Source organism: Oncorhynchus gorbuscha, linkage group LG24, assembly GCF_021184085.1.
Source record: "Oncorhynchus gorbuscha isolate QuinsamMale2020 ecotype Even-year linkage group LG24, OgorEven_v1.0, whole genome shotgun sequence".
Taxonomy (NCBI): domain Eukaryota; kingdom Metazoa; phylum Chordata; class Actinopteri; order Salmoniformes; family Salmonidae; genus Oncorhynchus; species Oncorhynchus gorbuscha.
The window spans coordinates 47,349,796-47,369,795 of NC_060196.1; the positions used below are offsets into that span (position 1 = coordinate 47,349,796).

General features: G+C 43.1%; 1 protein-coding gene across 12 annotated transcripts in view; it reads left to right on the forward strand.

Annotated features, from left to right (window-relative positions):
- LOC124012930 (adhesion G protein-coupled receptor B2-like) overlaps positions 1 to 20,000 on the forward strand; it is a 541,176-nt gene that overhangs the window by 430,389 nt on the left and 90,787 nt on the right. For all 12 annotated transcript variants that reach the window (XR_006834797.1, XM_046326992.1, XM_046326996.1 and 9 more), the window contains 5 exons: positions 1,403 to 1,505; positions 1,805 to 1,955; positions 5,126 to 5,195; positions 7,717 to 7,783; positions 12,358 to 12,443. Coding sequence is in view for 11 of the 12 variants with exons in the window: in XM_046326992.1 (XP_046182948.1) it covers positions 1,403 to 1,505; positions 1,805 to 1,955; positions 5,126 to 5,195; positions 7,717 to 7,783; positions 12,358 to 12,443 (477 nt within the window). In the remaining variant the exon portion in view is untranslated. The remainder of the gene's footprint in view (positions 1 to 1,402; positions 1,506 to 1,804; positions 1,956 to 5,125; positions 5,196 to 7,716; positions 7,784 to 12,357; positions 12,444 to 20,000) is intronic.

Here is a 20,000-nt window from a genome sequence, read left to right on the forward strand (position 1 = left end):
ACACACACACACACACACACACACACACACACACACACACACACACACACACACACACACACACACACACACACACACACACACACACACACACACACACACACACGCACACGCATTACGCACACACACACACATGAAGAAAAAACTTTCTCTGGAACACAACCACACATCCCTGCATGGTGCTACACCCCCCGGAGTCACTGCCAGTCTTCACAAATCTATTTCTGGGCTGTTAGAGGAGGCCTGTTTTTGCAGACTCTTACCATAAGAGATTAGGCCAGAGGGAGAAAATCCCGGGTTGGCTCGACAGTGGAGCAGTCCACTCCAAAACTCCAATTAGGCCTAATGGAGAACCAATGGGCGAAGGCATAGCCAGACTCTCAGACTGGGGAGATTAACTGTGTGTGAGAGAGGGGGGGATATGGAGAGTGACATCAGTGGTAGACAAGGAGGGAGAGAGAGATCATGAAGGAGGGACAGAGAGCGAGAGACTGTGATCATGAGAGGGGGGAGAGGATGGGAGGGATGAATATAGAGAGAGATTGTGAAGGAAGAACAGAGAGAGAGGGAGAGAGAGCGATTGTGAAGGAAGGATGGAGAGAGAGAGGGAGAGAGATAGATTGTGAAGGAGGGATGGAGAGAGAGAGATTGTGAAGGAGGGATTGAGAGAGAGAGGAGGGAGAGAGATTGTGAAGGAGGGATGGAGAGAGAGATGGAGAGAGAAGGAGGTGAAGGAGGGATGGAGAGAGAAGGAGGGATTGAGAGAGAGATTCTGAAGGAGGGATGGAGAGAGAGATGGAGAGAGAGATTGTGAAGGAGGGATTGAGAGAGGGAGGAGAGAGAGATTGTGAAGGAGGGATGGAGAGAGAGATGGAGAGAGAGATTGTGAAGGAGGGATGGAGAGAGAGAGGGAGAGAGAGATTGTGAAGGAGGGATGGAGAGAGAGAGGGAGAGAGAGATTGTGAAGGAGGGATGGAGAGAGGAAGAGAAAGACACCAGGAGTGCAACAGTAGGCTGATCCAGAGCAGATGGCAGGTATCCTAGTGGTTAGAGCCTAGTGGTTAGAGCCTAGTGGTTAGAGCCTAGTGGTTAGAGCCTAGTAGTTAGAGCCTAGTAGTTAGAGTTTTGGGCCAGTAACCGAAAGGTTGCTAGATCGAATCCCAGAGCTAAACAAGGCAGTTAACCCACTGTTCCTAGGCCGTCATTGTAAATAAGAATTTGTTCTTTACTGACTTGCCTAGTTAAAGAAAGGTCAAATTAAAATGAACACATGACCATGTTCAGGAAAGGAATCAGTCCATCAGTTCAACTTCAACGCTTCACATTTTGTTTCCCATCTTTCCTCCTTCCTTCTTTCTCTTCTTCTTTTCATTCTTTCTGCATCTTTCTCTTTGTCTCTCAGGTATATTCGTTCAGAGAGGTCTATCATCTTGGTCAATTTTTGTCTCTCCATCCTGGCCTCCAACATCTTGATACTGGTTGGACAGTCCCAGACACTCAGCAAGGTGAGAACAGAACACACACACACGCACACACACACACAAACACACACACACACGCACACACACTGGCCATCAGTTCAGTTTTAGTCATGTTACACATTGTACTGTTGTTTATCTATTCTAGTAGATTATTTTGAAGAGCCTCAATCAGGTGTCCAAACTATTTTAGGTAGATTACTACTCACCTCTGTTCTGTCAACTGTTGTTGATGATTATCACTCCTACCTTCTCATTCCTTTATCTGTTTCTTCTTTCCTACACCTTCATCACTGTCTGTCACCCCCCCCCCTATCTCTCTACAGGGCCTGTGTACTGTGACTGCTGCTTTCCTTCATTTCTTCTTCTTGGCATCGTTCTGCTGGGTATTGACAGAGGCGTGGCAGTCTTACCTGGCTGTGATTGGCAAGATGAGGACACGCCTCATACGCAAACGCTTCCTGTGCCTGGGCTGGGGTAGGTACACACACACACAGGCATGCACAAACATAAAAACAGACGTACACACACAACCACAAACATAAACACACACATAAACCCACACAAACATATCTCAACCATACAGGGTCTCCATACTGGAATAAAGGTGAAAGTTCACAATAACTTCCATCTTCCCATCCACATACATTAGGTGGGGAAATGATTCTGATCATTTTAATTCTGCCACACTGTACAGTCAATCAGTGTCCCGTTGAATGCGTCTCCTGTACAACAACCTCATGCCTTGCTAAAGGAGATGACAGAGGATAAGAAATGCTATTGGAGAACATCTCCTCTGACAGAGGCAAGATCCAGGGAGATAGAACCTAGCAATTACAAGCAATGGAATCCCTGCTCCCATTCATCCCCTGTTCTTATCCCTTATCCATCCACCTATCTGATCCATTAAGTCACTGATGCCCTTAGCAGATATAGAGTCCCAAATTACACCTTATTCCCTATTTAGTACACTATATTTGACAATTTTCCATATTCAGTGCACTACTTTTGACCAGGGGGTTCTGGTCAAATGTAGTGAACTAAATTAGGAATAGGGTGCCATTTGGGATTTAGCCATAGCAATGCTGGGATGTATGAATGCCATAAAGTCACATAGATTGAGAAAACATGAAACGGTATTAAAGGGAGGGAGGGAGGGAGGGAGGGAGGGAGGGGGAGGGAGGGAGGGAGGGAGGGAGGGAGGGAGAACAACTTATCAGGGATACGTCCCTAGATGTTGCAATTTTAACTCGAATACTGATCGAAATCAGTCACCATGACAACGGCAGATTGTGCAGAGTCGTGAGGGAGTGTGTGTGTGATTTGTGTTTGAAAAGGCATCATATTTATGTAACGTTAGCACCCCACCCAGCCACAGCACATCTCTTTTTGTAATGTGTGATTTTCTAATTGCAGTTCATTTGCTGGCATTGTCACAGCTCTGTTAATTACATTAATATTACAGTCAAACTCATTAAGGACCCAGCATAATTTTTTGACACACACACAAACACTTTCTCTATCTCACTCACAAACATACGCACATGCACACACACACACACACACACACACACACACACACACACACACACACACACACACACACACACACACACACACACACACACACACACACACACACACACACACACACACACACACACACACACACACACACACACACACACACACACACACACACACACACACACACACACTGGTTCAAGGAAGCACAATGCATCACAGAAGGAAATCCTCTTGTCGTAGAGTGAGATGAAAACAGCAGCCACTGGACAGGGACCCTACGGAGTATGTTAACCAAGGCTGTAATACCCTTAGTAGTGAACCCTGATCCTTACTAGGCCTACTTCTCCTGCCTCGGGCTAGTCCCTGTTACATCCCTAGATACATCCATTAACTAAGAGAGAGTGACGAGAGGAGGTAAGTCCCCATTATGTCCATGTGTATTTCAGTCACACGTTACAAGTCCGAGTTAAATTACAGTACATTTTCAATGTTGCAAAATAGCACATTGTGTTGATGTATTGGCAAGAGGATACATCTATTCTCTTGCTGAAATATATTTGTTCTTCTATCATCCTCTCCTCCTATCATCCTATCTCCCCCATCATCCTCTCCTCTTATCATCCTCTCTCTCCCTATCACCCTCTCTCCCCATCATCCTCTCTCCCCATCATCCACTCTCCCTATCATCATCCTATCTCACCCTATCATCCTTTCCTCTTATCATCCTCTCCTTTAATCATCCTCTCATCCTATCATCCTCTCTTCCCCATCATTCTCCCATCATCCTATCTCCCCATTTCATCCACTCTCCCCTATCATCCTCTCCTCCTATCTCCCCCATCATCCTCTTCCCGTATCATCCTCTCTCCCCCATCATCCTCTCTCCCATCATCCTCTATCCCCATCATCCTCTCCCCTATCATCCTCTATCATCCTCTCTCACTATCATCCTCTCCTCCTATCATCCTCTATCCCCATCATCCTCTCCCCTATCATCCTCTATCATCCTCTCTCACTATCATCCTCTCCTCCTATCATCCTCTATCCCCATCATCCTCTCCCCCTATCATCCTCTCCTCCTACATCCACTCTCACTATCATCCTCTCCTCCTACCATCCTCTCTCCCTATCATCCTCTCCTTTTATCATTCTCTCTTCCTATCATCCTCTCCCCTATCATCCTCTCCTCATAGCATCCTCTCTCCCCATTATCCTCCTGTTATCCTATCTCCCCCTATCATCCTCTCCTCCTATCATCCTCTCCTCCAATTGTCCTCTCCTCCTATCATCCTCTCCTTTTATCATCCTCTCTCCCCATTGCCCTGCTATCATCCTATCTCCCCATATCATCCTCTCTCCCATCATCCTCTCTCCCATCATCCTCTCCTCCTATCTCCCCCATCATCCTCCTATCATCCTATCTCCCCATCATCCTCCTATCATCCTATCTCCCCCTATCATCCTCTCTCCCATCATCCTCTACCCTACCATCCTCTCCTGCTACCATCCTCTCCTCCCATCATTATATCCTCCTATTATTCTCTCCTACTATCATTCTCTCTCCCATCACCCTCTCTCCCCATCACCCTCTACCCTATCATCCTCTACCCATCATCCTCTCCTCCTAACATTCTATTCTCCTATCATCCTCTCTCCCTATCATTCTCTCTCCCTATCATCCTATATCCCTATCATCCTCTCTCCCCATCACCCTCTCCTCCTCTCATCCTCTCTACCTGCCGCTTGTATTTCTATTATTTCTCTTTTTCCTGTGTGTCTCTCTCTCTCTTTCTTTATCTCCCTTCTCCCAACTCTCTTGCTTCCTCTCTCCCTCCCTCGGTCCTGCTCCCGCTCCCGCTTCCCTCTCTCTCTCTCTCACTCACTCACTCACTCACTCACTCACTCACTCACTCACTCACTCACTCACTCACTCACTCCTTCTTTCTTTCTTTCTTTCTTTCTCTCTCTCACTTCCCTTTCTTTCTTTCTCGCCCCCCCCCTCTCTCTCTCTCTCTCTCAATTCAATCAATATCAATGAGCTTTATTGGCATGGGAAACATATGTTTGCATTGCCAAAGCAAGTGAAATAGATAATACATCTCTCTCTCTTTCTCTCTTAGGTCTCCCAGCCCTGGTAGTTGCTGTGTCAGTAGGTTTCACTAGAGCCAGAGGTTACGGTACACCCAGCTAGTGAGTACACACTTTCACCTTTCACCCTTTGCCTATGACCTGTGACGTCTTAACCTCATACCCAACATGGCTTTTCATCATTAGCACTCTGTGTTTCTGAGTATGGTAATGTGATTTGCAGTGCACTTTTCAATGGTAACTGAGAATTAACATGCATGTATATATACCTATTGATTATAGAAGAATATAACTTCCAAATGCCCCATTAGCTTAGTTCAGCTGTCGTACCCCATCAGAACACAATGTAAATGTAAACAAGCACTGTATAGCCTCAAACCACGGTTAAAACTATACTTTGGGTGGTCAGTCCTTGCATCCATAGCTCTATGAATTTGAGAGTGGTTACGGATACACACACACCACACACAAATAGACTGCAGCTGTGAACATTTAACTCTTCACATACAGTATTTTAAAGAGCCAGGGAAGAGGCTTTTTACAGCACGAGCAGACGACCCTGCATGACCTTTCATTGGATCTAGACCAAGGACTTGAACTCCACTGTACAAAAACTCCCACGTTTCCATTTACCCTGCACTTTAGAGACTCAAAGATCAAGGATATCAACAAGTTGTGTATGGTCATGTGATTTGCAGTGCACTTTGGGTCATACATACAGAGCCTTCAGAAAATTCACACCTCTTGACTTTTTCCACATGTTGTTGTGTTACAGACGGAATAAAAAATGTCCTAGACTGGCCTACACTGCTCTACACTGGCCTACACTGGCCTACACTGGCCTACACTGGCCTACACTGCTCTACACTGGCCTACACTGGCCTACACTGCTCTACACTGGCCTACACTGCTCTACACTGGCCTACACTGGCCTACACTGGCCTACACTGGCCTACACTGCTCTACACTGGCCTACACTGCTCTACACTGGCCTACACTGGCCTACACTGGCCTACACTGGCCTACACTGGCCTAACCCATAATGTCTAAGTGGAATTATGTTTTTACAAAATTAAAAGCTCAAATGTCTTGAGTCAATAAGTAGCCAACCGCTTTTTTTATGGCAAGCCTAAATAAGTTTAGTAAACATTTGCTTAACAAGTCATATAATAAGTTGCATGGACTCATTGTGCAATAATAGTGTTTAATATGATTTTTGAATGACTACCTCATCTCTGTATCCCACACGTACAAATGTCCCTCAGTCATGCAGTGAATTTCAAACACTGGTCCATCCACAAAGATCAGGTAGGTCTTCCAATTCCTCGCTAAGAAGGGAACCTATTGGTAGATTGGTTAAATTGAATACCCTTTAAGCATAGTTATTAATTACACTGTGGATGATGTATCAATACACCCAGTCACTACAAAGATACAGGCTTCCTTCCTAACTCAGTTGCCGGAGAGGAAGGAAACCGCTCAGGGATTTCACCATGATGCCAATGGTAACTTCAAAAGAGCGACAGAGTTGAATGGCTGTGATAGGAGAAAACTGAGAATAGTTCAACAACATTGTAGTATCTTCACAATTACCAACCTAAATGGCAGAGTGAAAAGATGGAAGCCTGTACAGAATAAAACATGTCAAAACATGCATCCTGTTTGCAGTTAGGTACAAAAGTAAAACTGCAGAAAAGGTGACTAAGAAATGTACGTTATGTTCTGAATACAAAGCATCATCTTTGGTGTGAATCCAACACAACACATCACTGAGTACCACTCTTCGTATTTTCAAGCATGGTGGCGGCTGCTTGTCATCGGCAATGACTAGGGAGTTTTTTGGGGATAAAAATAAATGGAATAGAGCTTAGCACAGGCAAAATCCTAAAGGAAAACCAACAGACACTGGAAGACAAATTCACCTTTCAGCAGGACAATAACCTAAAACACAAGGCCAAATATACACTGGAGTTGCTTACCGAGATGACATTGAAAGTTCCTGAGTGGCCTAGTTACAGTTTGAACTTAAATCAACTTGAAAATCTAAGGCAAGACTTGAAAATGGCTGTCTAGCAATGACGAACAACCAACTTGACAGAGCTTGAAGAATTTAGAAAATAATAATGTGCCAATATTGTACAATCCAGGTGTGCAAAGCTCTTAGAGACTTACCCAGAACGACTCACAGCTCTAATCACTGCCAGAAGGTGATTCTAACATGTATTCAGGGGTCTGAATACCTTTGTAAATGAGATATTTACGTATTTCATTATTAATACATTTGCATACATTTCTAAAAACATGTTTTGACTTTGTCATTATCAGTTATTGTGTGTAGATGAGAGTAGAAAAATATATTTTATATGTTTTGAATTCAGGCTGTAACACAAAAAAATGTTAAATGAGTCAAGGGGTATGAATGTTAATCCCCTAAGTAAATACAGGGTTTAATTGCCTGCATTGGAAGTCTTAGGGACCCCTAAAGACAAATAGCAAAGTGGTTCTCACACATAGGTACTAGTCATTAAACACAGACAAAAATACATTTGACAGAACAGGGCTTATGCGCTAAAGAAGTTTTACATTCATAATAATGCTTTTTTCTCTCTCTCTCTTCTTTTAGTTGTTGGCTGTCCTTGGAGGGCGGACTTCTCTACGCCTTTGTCGGTCCTGCAGCCGTCATCGTATTGGTGGGTACCCACTTTTATCCCTGTTCTCATTGGTCATTCTGGCTCTCTGTCGGCAGGCTTTATCCCGCCTCTGAACTTATCATCCTCCCTTTAGCTATTTGTTATGCCTGTCGTACAGATCAGGAAGGGGTCAGAACTACATATGGTTTAGATGGCCCCTGAGGGTTGACATACCGTAGCAACTTTTTACCACTCTAGGTCCTTATCAGGCTCCCATCACTGCAGGACAGGAGGAAGATAAACACCAGAAAGTCATTCATTTGTTTATTTGTCACTAGTGGTTTCTATCAGAGTTTCCTGTGTCAGACAACAATTACATTTACAGAGAAAGCATTCTCCAATGTGCCATCTCCTAGCTGTCTCTTCACATTCTACCGTGCCTCACTGGCATCCCCATGTTGAGGGCTAAACACAATCCTATCTCCTAGCTGTCTCTTCACATTCTACCGTGCCTCACTGGCATCCCCATGTTGAGGGCTAAACACAATCCTATCTCCTAGCTGTCTCTTCACATTCTACCGTGCCTCACTGGCATCCCTATGTTGAGGCCTAAACACAATCCTATCTCCTAGCTGTCTCTTCACATTCTACCGTGCCTCACTGGCATCCCCATGTTGAGGCCTAAACACAATCCTATCTCCTAGCTGTCTCTTCACATTCTACCGTGCCTCACTGGCATCCCCATGTTGAGGCCTAAACACAATCCTATCTCCTAGCTGTCTCTTCACATTCTACCGTGCCTCACTGGCATCCCCATGTTGAGGGCTAAACACAACCCTATCTCCTAGCTGTCTCTTCACATTCTACCGTGCCTCACTGGCATCCCTATGTTGAGGCCTAAACACAATCCTATCTCCTAGCTGTCTCTTCACATTCTACCGTGCCTCACTGGCATCCCTATGTTGAGGCCTAAACACAATCCTATCTCCTAGCTGTCTCTTCACATTCTACCGTGCCTCACTGGCATCCCCATGTTGAGGCCTAAACACAATCCTATCTCCTAGCTGTCTCTTCACATTCTACCGTGCCTCACTGGCATCCCCATGTTGAGGCCTAAACACAATCCTATCTCCTAGCTGTCTCTTCACATTCTACCGTGCCTCACTGGCATCCCCATGTTGAGGCCTAAACACAATCCTATCTCCTAGCTGTCTCTTCACATTCTACCGTGCCTCACTGGCATCCCCATGTTGAGGGCTAAACACAACCCTATCTCCTAGCTGTCTCTTCACATTCTACCGTGCCTCACTGGCATCCCCATGTTGAGGCCTAAACACAATCCTATCTCCTAGCTGTCTCTTCACATTCTACCGTGCCTCACTGGCATCCCCATGTTGAGGGCTAAACACAATCCTATCTCCTAGCTGTCTCTTCACATTCTACCGTGCCTCACTGGCATCCCCATGTTGAGGGCTAAACACAATCCTATCTCCTAGCTGTCTCTTCACATTCTACCGTGCCTCACTGGCATCCCCATGTTGAGGCCTAAACACAATCCTATCTCCTAGCTGTCTCTTCACATTCTACCGTGCCTCACTGGCATCTCCATGTTGAGGGCTAAACACAATCCTATCTCCTAGCTGTCTCTTCACATTCTACCGTGCCTCACTGGCATCCCCATGTTGAGGGCTAAACACAATCCTATCTCCTAGCTGTCTCTTCACATTCTACCGTGCCTCACTGGCATCCCCATGTTGAGGGCTAAACACAATCCTATCTCCTAGCTGTCTCTTCACATTCTACCGTGCCTCACTGGCATCCCTATGTTAAAGGCTAAACACAATCCTATCTCCTAGCTGTCTCTTCACATTCTACCGTGCCTCACTGGCATCCCCATGTTGAGGGCTAAACACAATCCTATCTCCTAGCTGTCTCTTCACATTCTACCGTGCCTCACTGGCATCCCTATGTTAAGGGCTAAACACAATCCTATCTCCTAGCTGTCTCTTCACATTCTACTGTGCCTCACTGGCATCCCTATGTTAAGGGCTAAACACAATCCTATCTCCTAGCTGTCTCTTCACATTCTACCGTGCCTCACTGGCATCCCTATGTTGAGGGCTAAACACAATCCTATCTCCTAGCTGTCTCTTCACATTCTACCGTGCCTCACTGGCATCCCTATGTTGAGGGCTAAACACAATCCTATCTCCTAGCTGTCTCTTCACATTCTACCGTGCCTCACTGGCATCCCTATGTTGAGGGCTAAACATGATTGACTTGTTCATTGTTTGACTAACTGTGTTTTGGTACTTAGAACCCTCCTTCAGCCTTTTCAACCTTTCCATTACTGTAAAGCATGAGTTCACTTCTTTAGGCATAGATACAGTAGATTTATCAGAGTCAATACAGTACTAAGAGAAAATTGTATAGATGTGTCACAGCTTTCTTCCTGGGAAGGAGAGGCGGACCAAAACGCAGCGTGGTTATAGTTCATGGTTATTTAATAAGAAAACTCAAACATGAACAAACTACAAAACAATAAATGTGAAAACCATAACAGTCCTAACTGGTGCATAACACACAAAGACAGGAAACAATCACCCACAAAATACCCAAAGAATATGGCTGCCTAAATATGGCTCCCAATCAGAGACAACGATAAACACCTGCCTCTGATTGAGAACCAATCAAGGCAACCATAGACTTACCTAGACACCTTAAAGAACACAACCCCATAAATATACAAAAACCCCTAGACAAGATAAAAACACATAAATCACCCATGCCACACCCTGGCCTAACCAAAATAATAAAGAAAACAAAGATAACTAAGGCCAGGGCGTGACAAGATGTTTGTGTGCTATGCAACTTGCAAGTTGTTATAAAATAGGTAGAAAGATGTTCATTGGAAGCAGTGGTTCTCCTGGTAATCCTTCTAAAACTCCAAGGTACACCTCTATATTTAGTTGATAAGCCTTTATTAAAACAATAACAATATTCTACTTTGCAGAGAGTAGAATGCCTCTGTGGCTGTGTTAATAACAGATATCTCTACCTTATGCTTCTTTGTAGGATTAGTGACGGCAGCTTGCGGGAGTTCCTGTGTCAATACGCACACTATCAATTATCTAGATGAACACAGGCACTATATTACAACTGTGTGTGTGTATGTGGGTCGGTGTGTGTGTATGTGCATGTGGGTATATGTGTTTGTGACAAACCAGTTGTTTGCAATGTGTGTGTGTACATCTATAGCTACTGTTTGTCCCTGCTCACCTCGTGTTGTGTTCGGGTAGCCCCTCAAACAAACAGATGTAATTGAGAGGGGTACATCAGAGGAACACAGGCCTCCCCCAGGATGACCGTCTAATTAATGAAGAAAATAATAAATCTAGCCTTCGGCAAATAATGGGGCTGGAGATCGGCGTCTCCCACGGTAACGGGGCCGGACATGACGGGAATGTCAACAGGAAGGAAAGATGAAAGCATCAAACAACATGGAAGACATGAACATCTAAAACAAATCAGTGCAGATTCATGGTTGAAAATGAGAGATCAATGAAGTGCTCAGTGCCGTAGAGATATAGATTACTATCGAAAGACAAGAAATGAAAAATAAATGTTTCTGCTGTATCAATGCAGTCAAAACGAAGGTTAGTATGGAAAAACATTCAATCAGAAAACAGACGGAGGTCGCGGAGTAAAGGTCACTAATCTCCTTTCTAAACTCCTTTCTTTTCTCAAGGTGAATAAACAAGCTTTTCTATGTCAGGCAGTGGGAGTAGACTGACATGAAGAGAGACAAGGGATTCAATTTCGTAGGACAAGGTTAGGGTCAGGTGAGAAAGTGAAAGAAAGAGAGAAGGGAGAGAGTGGAGGGAGAGGAGTAGAGAGGGGGAGGAGTAGAGAGGGGGTGGAGTAGAGAGGGGGAGGAGTAGAGAGGGGAGGAGTAGAGAGGGGAAGGAGTAGAGAGGGGGAGGAGTAGAGAGGGGGAGGAGTAGAGAGGGGAAGGAGTAGAGAGGGGGAGCAGTAGAGAGGGGGAGCAAACAGGATCAGGATTAAGAGTGACATGTCACTGATGTGGAAAATCTCCCAGATGGGCAGGATTTCCGAATGGAAAAGTGCTGCTTGGCTGGGGTATGTCTGTTTGCATGTGTGAATGAGTGGCTGGGTGCATGTGTGTGTGTGTGTATTGTGAATCAGTGGATCAGGGATCACAGCTGTAAGGATGCGTAATAGACCCCCTCTGTCCTAAACAGGACATGGTCGGAACAGAGGGGCGGAGACTCAAGACACAATCTGCCCACTTCTACTACATCACCCTGTCCATTGATTATAGTGATTTCAGAGCCTTGTCAAGAAGCCTGAGTCAAATGACAATAAAACTGGACATGAATCTGATTATTACTCTCTCTCTCTCTCTCTCTCTCTCTCTCTCTTTGTCTGTCTGTCTGTCTGTCTGTCTGTCTGTCTGTCTGTCTGTCTGTCTGTCTGTCTGTCTGTCTGTCTGTCTGTCTGTCTGTCTGTCTGTCTGTCTGTCTGTCTGTCTGTCTGTCTGTCTGTCTGTCTGTCTGTCTGTCTCTCTCTCTCTCTCTCTCTCTCTCTCTCTCTCTCTCTCTCTCTCTCTCTAGGTGAACATGCTGATTGGTATTGTGGTCTTCAACAAGCTCATGTCTCGAGATGGCATCTCGGACAAGTCTAAAAAGCAAAGAGCTGGGTAGGTAGACCAGACCTAGAACTATAAAACTAGAACAGTCTGCCTGTCTCACACCAACACACACCATGCATGGACCATTCATTTCTTAGTTCATGTTTTGCATTTGTATTGTTGTATTAATGCATTGTTGGAGCCAGAACCATAAGCGTTTCACTGCACCTGCAATAACATCTGCAAAATATGTGTCCACAACCATCTACATTCAATGCTCAGCATCTACCTGGAGGGGCAAGGACTCTTCACTGTTTTGGGATGATTTGATTATGCGTATACAATATTTACTTGTTCCCGCAATATAAATAGAGTGACTATAAACATGAATCAGGTCAATGGGTGTCTCTCTAGTGATTCTATTTCTATGGTTCCTGCATCCTTATCTGTGTAAGAGATCTTATGGAGAAAGATGAGTCCCACAAAGATGCAGACAAAGAGAAACCATGAGTATGTCAACTCTTTTAAATAACCCTGAACACACAAATAGACTGCTGTCACGTCCGTCATAACCATGAGACCAAGGCGCAGCGTGAAAAGAATACATTCACCTTTTAATAAAGAAACATCAAACAAAATAACCAAACGACCGTGACACTATATAACACGAGTGCTGACAGGCAACTACACAGACAAAAACCCACAAAACCAAAATGGAAAAATGGCAACCTAAATAGGATCCCCAATCAGAGACAACGATAAACAGCTGCCTCTGATTGGGAACCAATTCAGGCCACCATAGACCGACAACTGCAGTTATAAGCCTTTAACTCTTCACATACAGTATGTTAATGAGCGAGTATAGAGGCTTTTTACACTCAGAGGAGACAACCATTCTTGACATTATTATACAAATATTCCTACACATTTTCATTTACCATGGTCTGTAGAGACTCAAACATCAAGGATGTCAACATCAATGACATAAATACCACTCAGTCTATTTTGACTCTACAGAGGCATTGCAGGAACATACACACACACACACACACACACACACACACACACACACACACACACACACACACACACACACACACACACACACACACACACACACACACACACACACACACACACACACACACACACACACACACACATATGTATGGGCATATACACACACACACATGCATCGACACAGATACACACACACATGCATCAACACAGATACACACACACAGGGACACAACACACACACACAATACAGTAGAGTGGTTTCCTCTACTCCCTGGTCTGTAATTTCATCAGCGGTGATTTGCCATTGGTACTAATCCAATGAGCAGAGATTTCAATGTCCTCCCAGCTAAATCCATGCTTTCATTTCCCTGCAAATTGATTTGATCTCTCGCTTCTCTCTCTTCTCTCCATTGTCCTGTGATGTCAAATCAATCTAGTTGCTAGGTGCTCTGGAGGTTAATGGTATAGTTCTCTATATGAGGGTTAATGGTATAGTTCTCTATCTGAGGGTTAATGGTATAGTTCTCTATATGAGGGTTAATGGTATAGTTCTCTATATGAGGGTTAATGGTATAGTTCTCTATATGAGGGTTAATGGTATAGTTCTCTATATGAGGGTTAATGGTATAGTTCTCTATCTGAGGGTTAATGGTATAGTTTTCTATATGAGGGTTAATGGTATAATTCTCTATATGAGGGTTAATGGTATAGTTCTCTGTATGAGGGTTAATGGTATAGTTCTCTATATGAGGGTTAATGGTATAGTTCTCTATCTGAGGGTTAATGGTATAGTTCTCTCTCTGAGGGTTAATGGTATAGTTCTCTCTCTAGGGGTTAATGGTATAGTTCTCTCTCTGAGGGTTAATGGTATAGTTCTCTATATGAGGGTTAATGGTATAGTTCTCTATCTGAAGGTTAATGGTATAGTTATCTATATGAGGGTTAATGGTATAGTTCTCTATATGAGGGTTAATGGTATAGTTCTCTCTCTAGGGGTTAATGGTATAGTTCTCTATATGAGGGTTAATGGTATAGTTCTCTATCTGAGGGTTAATGGTATAGTTCTCTATCTGAGTGTTAATGGTATAGTTCTCTCTCTAGGGGTTAATGATATAGTTCTCTATATGAGGGTTAATGGTATAGTTCTCTATCTGAGGGTTAATGGTATAGTTCTCTATATGAGGGTTAATGGTATAGTTCTCTACATGAGGGTTAATGGTATAGTTCTCTCTCTAGGGGTTAATGATATAGTTCTCTATATGAGGGTTAATGGTATAGTTCTCTCTCTAGGGGTTAATGATATAGTTCTCTATATGAGGGTTAATGGTATAGTTCTCTCTCTAGGGGTTAATGGTATAGTTCTCTATCTGAGGGTTAATGGTATAGTTCTCTATCTGAGGGTTAATGGTATAGTTCTCTATCTGAGGGTTAATGGTATAGTTCTCTATCTGAGGGTTAATGGTATAGTTCTCTATATGAGGGTTAATGGTATAGTTCTCTATATGAGGGTTAATGGTATAGTTCTCTATCTGAGGGTTAATGGTATAGTTCTCTATATGAGGGTTAATGGTATAGTTCTCTATATGAGGGTTAATGGTATAGTTCTCTATCTGAGGGTTAATAGTATAGTTCTCTCTCTGAGGGTTAATGGTATAGTTTTCTATATGAGGGTTAATGGTATAATTCTCTATATGAGGGTTAATGGTATAGTTCTCTGTATGAGGGTTAATGGTATAGTTCTCTATATGAGGGTTAATGGTATAGTTCTCTATCTGAGGGTTAATAGTATAGTTCTCTCTCTGAGGGTTAATGGTATAGTTCTCTCTCTAGGGGTTAATGGTATAGTTCTCTCTCTGAGGGTTAATGGTATAGTTCTCTATATGAGGGTTAATGGTATAGTTCTCTATCTGAAGGTTAATGGTATAGTTATCTATATGAGGGTTAATGGTATAGTTCTCTATATGAGGGTTAATGGTATAGTTCTCTCTCTAGGGGTTAATGGTATAGTTCTCTATATGAGGGTTAATGGTATAGTTCTCTATCTGAGGGTTAATGGTATAGTTCTCTATCTGAGTGTTAATGGTATAGTTCTCTCTCTAGGGGTTAATGATATAGTTCTCTATATGAGGGTTAATGGTATAGTTCTCTATCTGAGGGTTAATGGTATAGTTCTCTATATGAGGGTTAATGGTATAGTTCTCTACATGAGGGTTAATGGTATAGTTATCTCTCTAGGGGTTAATGATATAGTTCTCTATATGAGGGTTAATGGTATAGTTCTCTCTCTAGGGGTTAATGATATAGTTCTCTATATGAGGGTTAATGATATAGTTCTCTCTCTAGGGGTTAATGGTATAGTTCTCTATCTGAGGGTTAATGGTATAGTTCTCTATCTGAGGGTTAATGGTATAGTTCTCTATCTGAGGGTTAATGGTATAGTTCTCTATCTGAGGGTTAATGGTATAGTTCTCTATATGAGGGTTAATGGTATAGTTCTCTATCTGAGGGTTAATGGTATAGTTCTCTATATGAGGGTTAATGGTATAGTTCTCTATATGAGGGTTAATGGTATAGTTCTCTATATGAGGGTTAATGGTATAGTTCTCTATATGAGGGTTAATGGTATAGTTCTCTATCTGAGGGTTAATGATATAGTTCTCTATCTGAGGGTTAATGATATAGTTCTCTATATGAGGGTTAATGGTATAGTTCTCTCTCTAGGGGTTAATGGTATAGTTCTCTATCTGAGGGTTAATGGTATAGTTCTCTATCTGAGGGTTAATGGTATAGTTCTCTCTCTAGGGGTTAATGGTATAGTTCTCTATCTGAGGGTTAATGGTATAGTTCTCTCTCTAGGGGTTAATGATATAGTTCTCTACATGAGGGTTAATGGTATAGTTCTCTATCTGAGGGTTAATGGTATAGTTCTCTATATGAGGGTTAATGGTATAGTTCTCTATCTGAGGGTTAATGGTATAGTTCTCTATATGAGGGTTAATGGTATAGTTCTCTATATGAGGGTTAATGGTATAGTTCTCTCTCTAGGGGTTAATGATATAGTTCTCTAAATGAGGGTTAATGGTATAGTTCTCTCTCTAGGGTTAATGATATAGTTCTCTATATGAGGGTTAATGGTATAGTTCTCTATCTGAGGGTTAATGGTATAGTTCTCTATATGAGGGTTAATGGTATAGTTCTCTCTCTAGGGGTTAATGGTATAGTTCTCTATATGAGGGTTAATGGTATAGTTCTCTATATTAAATGGTAATTCTCTAAATTAATGTTATAGTTCTCTATAAGGGTTAATGGTATAGTTCTCTATTTAGGGTTAATGGTATAGTTCTCTCTCTAGGGGTTAATGGTATAGTTCTCTATATGAGGGTTAATGGTATAGTTCTCTATATGAGGTTAATGGTATAGTTCTCTATATGAGGGTTAATGGTATAGTTCTCTATATGAGGGTTAATGGTATAGTTCTCTCTCTAGGGGTTAATGGTATAGTTCTCTATATGAGGGTTAATGGTATAGTTCTCTATATGAGGGTTAATGGTATAGTTCTCTATATGAGGGTTAATGGTATAGTTCTCTATATGAGGGTTAATGGTATAGTTCTCTCTCTAGGGGTTAATGGTATAGTTCTCTATATGAGGGTTAATGGTATAGTTCTCTATATGAGGGTTAATGGTATAGTTCTCTATATGAGGGTTAATGGTATAGTTCTCTCTCTAGGGGTTAATGGTATAGTTCTCTATATGAGGGTTAATGGTATAGTTCTCTATATGAGGGTTAATGGTATAGTTCTCTATATGAGGGTTAATGTTATAGTTCTCTATATGAGGGTTAATGGTATAGTTCTCTATATGAGGGTTAATGGTATAGTTCTCTCTCTAGGGGTTAATGGTATAGTTCTCTATATGAGGGTTAATGGTATAGTTCTCTATATGAGGGTTAATGGTATAGTTCTCTATATGAGGGTTAATGGTATAGTTCTCTCTCTAGGGGTTAATGGTATAGTTCTCTATATGAGGGTTAATGGTATAGTTCTCTATCTGAGGGTTAATGGTATAGTTCTCTATATGAGGGTTAATGGTATAGTTCTCTCTCTAGGGGTTAATGGTATAGTTCTCTATCTGAGGGTTAATGGTATAGTTCTCTATATGAGGGTTAATGGTATAGTTCTCTATCTGAGGGTTAATGGTATAGTTCTCTATCTGAGGGTTAATGGTATAGTTCTCTATATGAGGGTTAATGGTATAGTTATCTATCTGAGGGTTAATGGTATAGTTCTCTATATAAGGGTTAATGGTATAGTTCTCTATCTGCGGTCTAGATTGGCTTGTTTCCCGGAGCCGCTATGGGTATTAAGCCAGTTAACATACACACACAAAGGACATACACACACACAGAGGACACACACATGCAGAAGACACACACACGCAGAGGACATACACACATGCACAGAGAGAACAACACCCAAGGACAAGATCCCTCAGACACACACATGCACACAATGCACATCGGTCCCATCCCCATGCAAACACTGAACCTTTTGGTGCAGTACGCTTCTGCTTAAATGGGCCTCACAAACAGAGAGATTGACAGACACACACACACACTCACAGAAACATACACTTACACACACTGACACACACACACACTCACAGAAACATACACTTACACACACACACACACACACACACACACACACACACACACACACACACACACACACACACACACACACACACACACACACACACACACACACACACACACACACACACACACACACACACACACACACACACACACTCACAAAAACATATACTTACACAAACTGACACACACACACACACACACATTTCCTCCATCCCCATGCTAATAGGACAACTTGCCATTAGTTTTAGTGTATTTCTGTGGATGGCACTAAGGCATTGAGATGTGCTGGGAGGCTAATGTAGCATAGCCACACTACATACTGCCCCATCAGTCTGCACTGAGCAATACACACACACACACACACACGCACACATCAGCAGCAGCAGCAGCAGCAAGCCTCTCTTTAATGGTCTAGCTGTGTTCTCTCCCTGTCTGCCCTCAGTAGCCTCATTGCCTGGCTTCCTCTGAGAGGACAAGTACTCTGAGAGTATTTCACACACACACTGCACTACACACACACACACACACACACACACACACACACACACACACACACACACACACACACACACACACACACACACACACACACACACACACACACACACACACACACACACACACACACACACACACACACACACACACACACACACACACACACACACACACACACCAGTCTGCGGCTGGTTTCGGATGTGAGGGAAAGCACTCCATGAGTCAATGAAGCTTCACATTGAGTCAGCACTAAACAACCCTCAGCACAGTTCCCCCAACACACACACACACACACACACACACACACACACACACACACACACACACACACACACACACACACACACACACACACACACACACACACACACACACACACACACACACACACACACACACACACACACACACACACACACACCAGTCTGCGGCTGGTTTCGGATGTGAGGGAAAGCACTCCATGAGTCAATGAAGCTTCACATTGAGTCAGCACTAAACAACCCTCAGCACAGTTCCCCCAACACACACACACACACACACACACACATTTATACACGCACAGCGATATCAATAAAAAACACTTCTTTCAATGCGCACATCGCTTTCAACACAGACATAGAGCATTCAACACATTCAAACACACACACAAAACCAACTTGACTCACTCTGCCCGAACCATGACTTTATTACTGTCCAGACACATCTGTATCATGGTTCTAGCACTGAGCCACTGAGGCCTATTGGTAATGACCAGGGCCCCCAGACTGGCCATTAGCAGAAGACCTCAACAAGCTGTTTAGACTGGCCTGTCCCAAACACCCACACGAACTAATCATCACTGAAATAGGTCATGAACAGAAAACACACACACACAGACACACACGCTGGGGGGAGAGAAACAGTTGGTCCTGGCAGTTCCCGTCTGTCTCACTGTACATTCTTATTAATCAGTGTTAGCTATATTGTTAAGCAGTTCCTCTGCCTCCTCTTTGCTCTTTGTTTTCTCACTTTCTCTCACTGCTCCCTCTCTTTCATTCACTCTCTCTCTCTCTGCTCTACTTCCTCTCACTTGCGTTTCTCTGTCACTGCATTCTGTCATGATCTTTGTATTCTGACTTGTTGTCCATTGCTACTACTTTGAGGTTTGAACATTTTTATCCTTTTTTTCTGTGTTCCTCTTCCTCTCTTCTTGTCCATCTGTCCTTCTGTACTTTTTGTCTTCCTTTGCAACCGCACAACCCATCCATTCCTCACTCTCATGTGTGTGAATGTGTGTATGCGGTTTGCGCCCCAATGCTCCCATTACTTGTTAAATGTGTGTGTGTGTGTTTCCGGTTGTGTGTTTTCCTTTGTCTTTTGTGTGTCCTTCCTCCCCCCTTGCCTGTGTTTGTGCCCTACCCCTTGTGTGTATCTTCCCTCGTCGTGTGTGTATCCTCCCTCGCCGTGTGT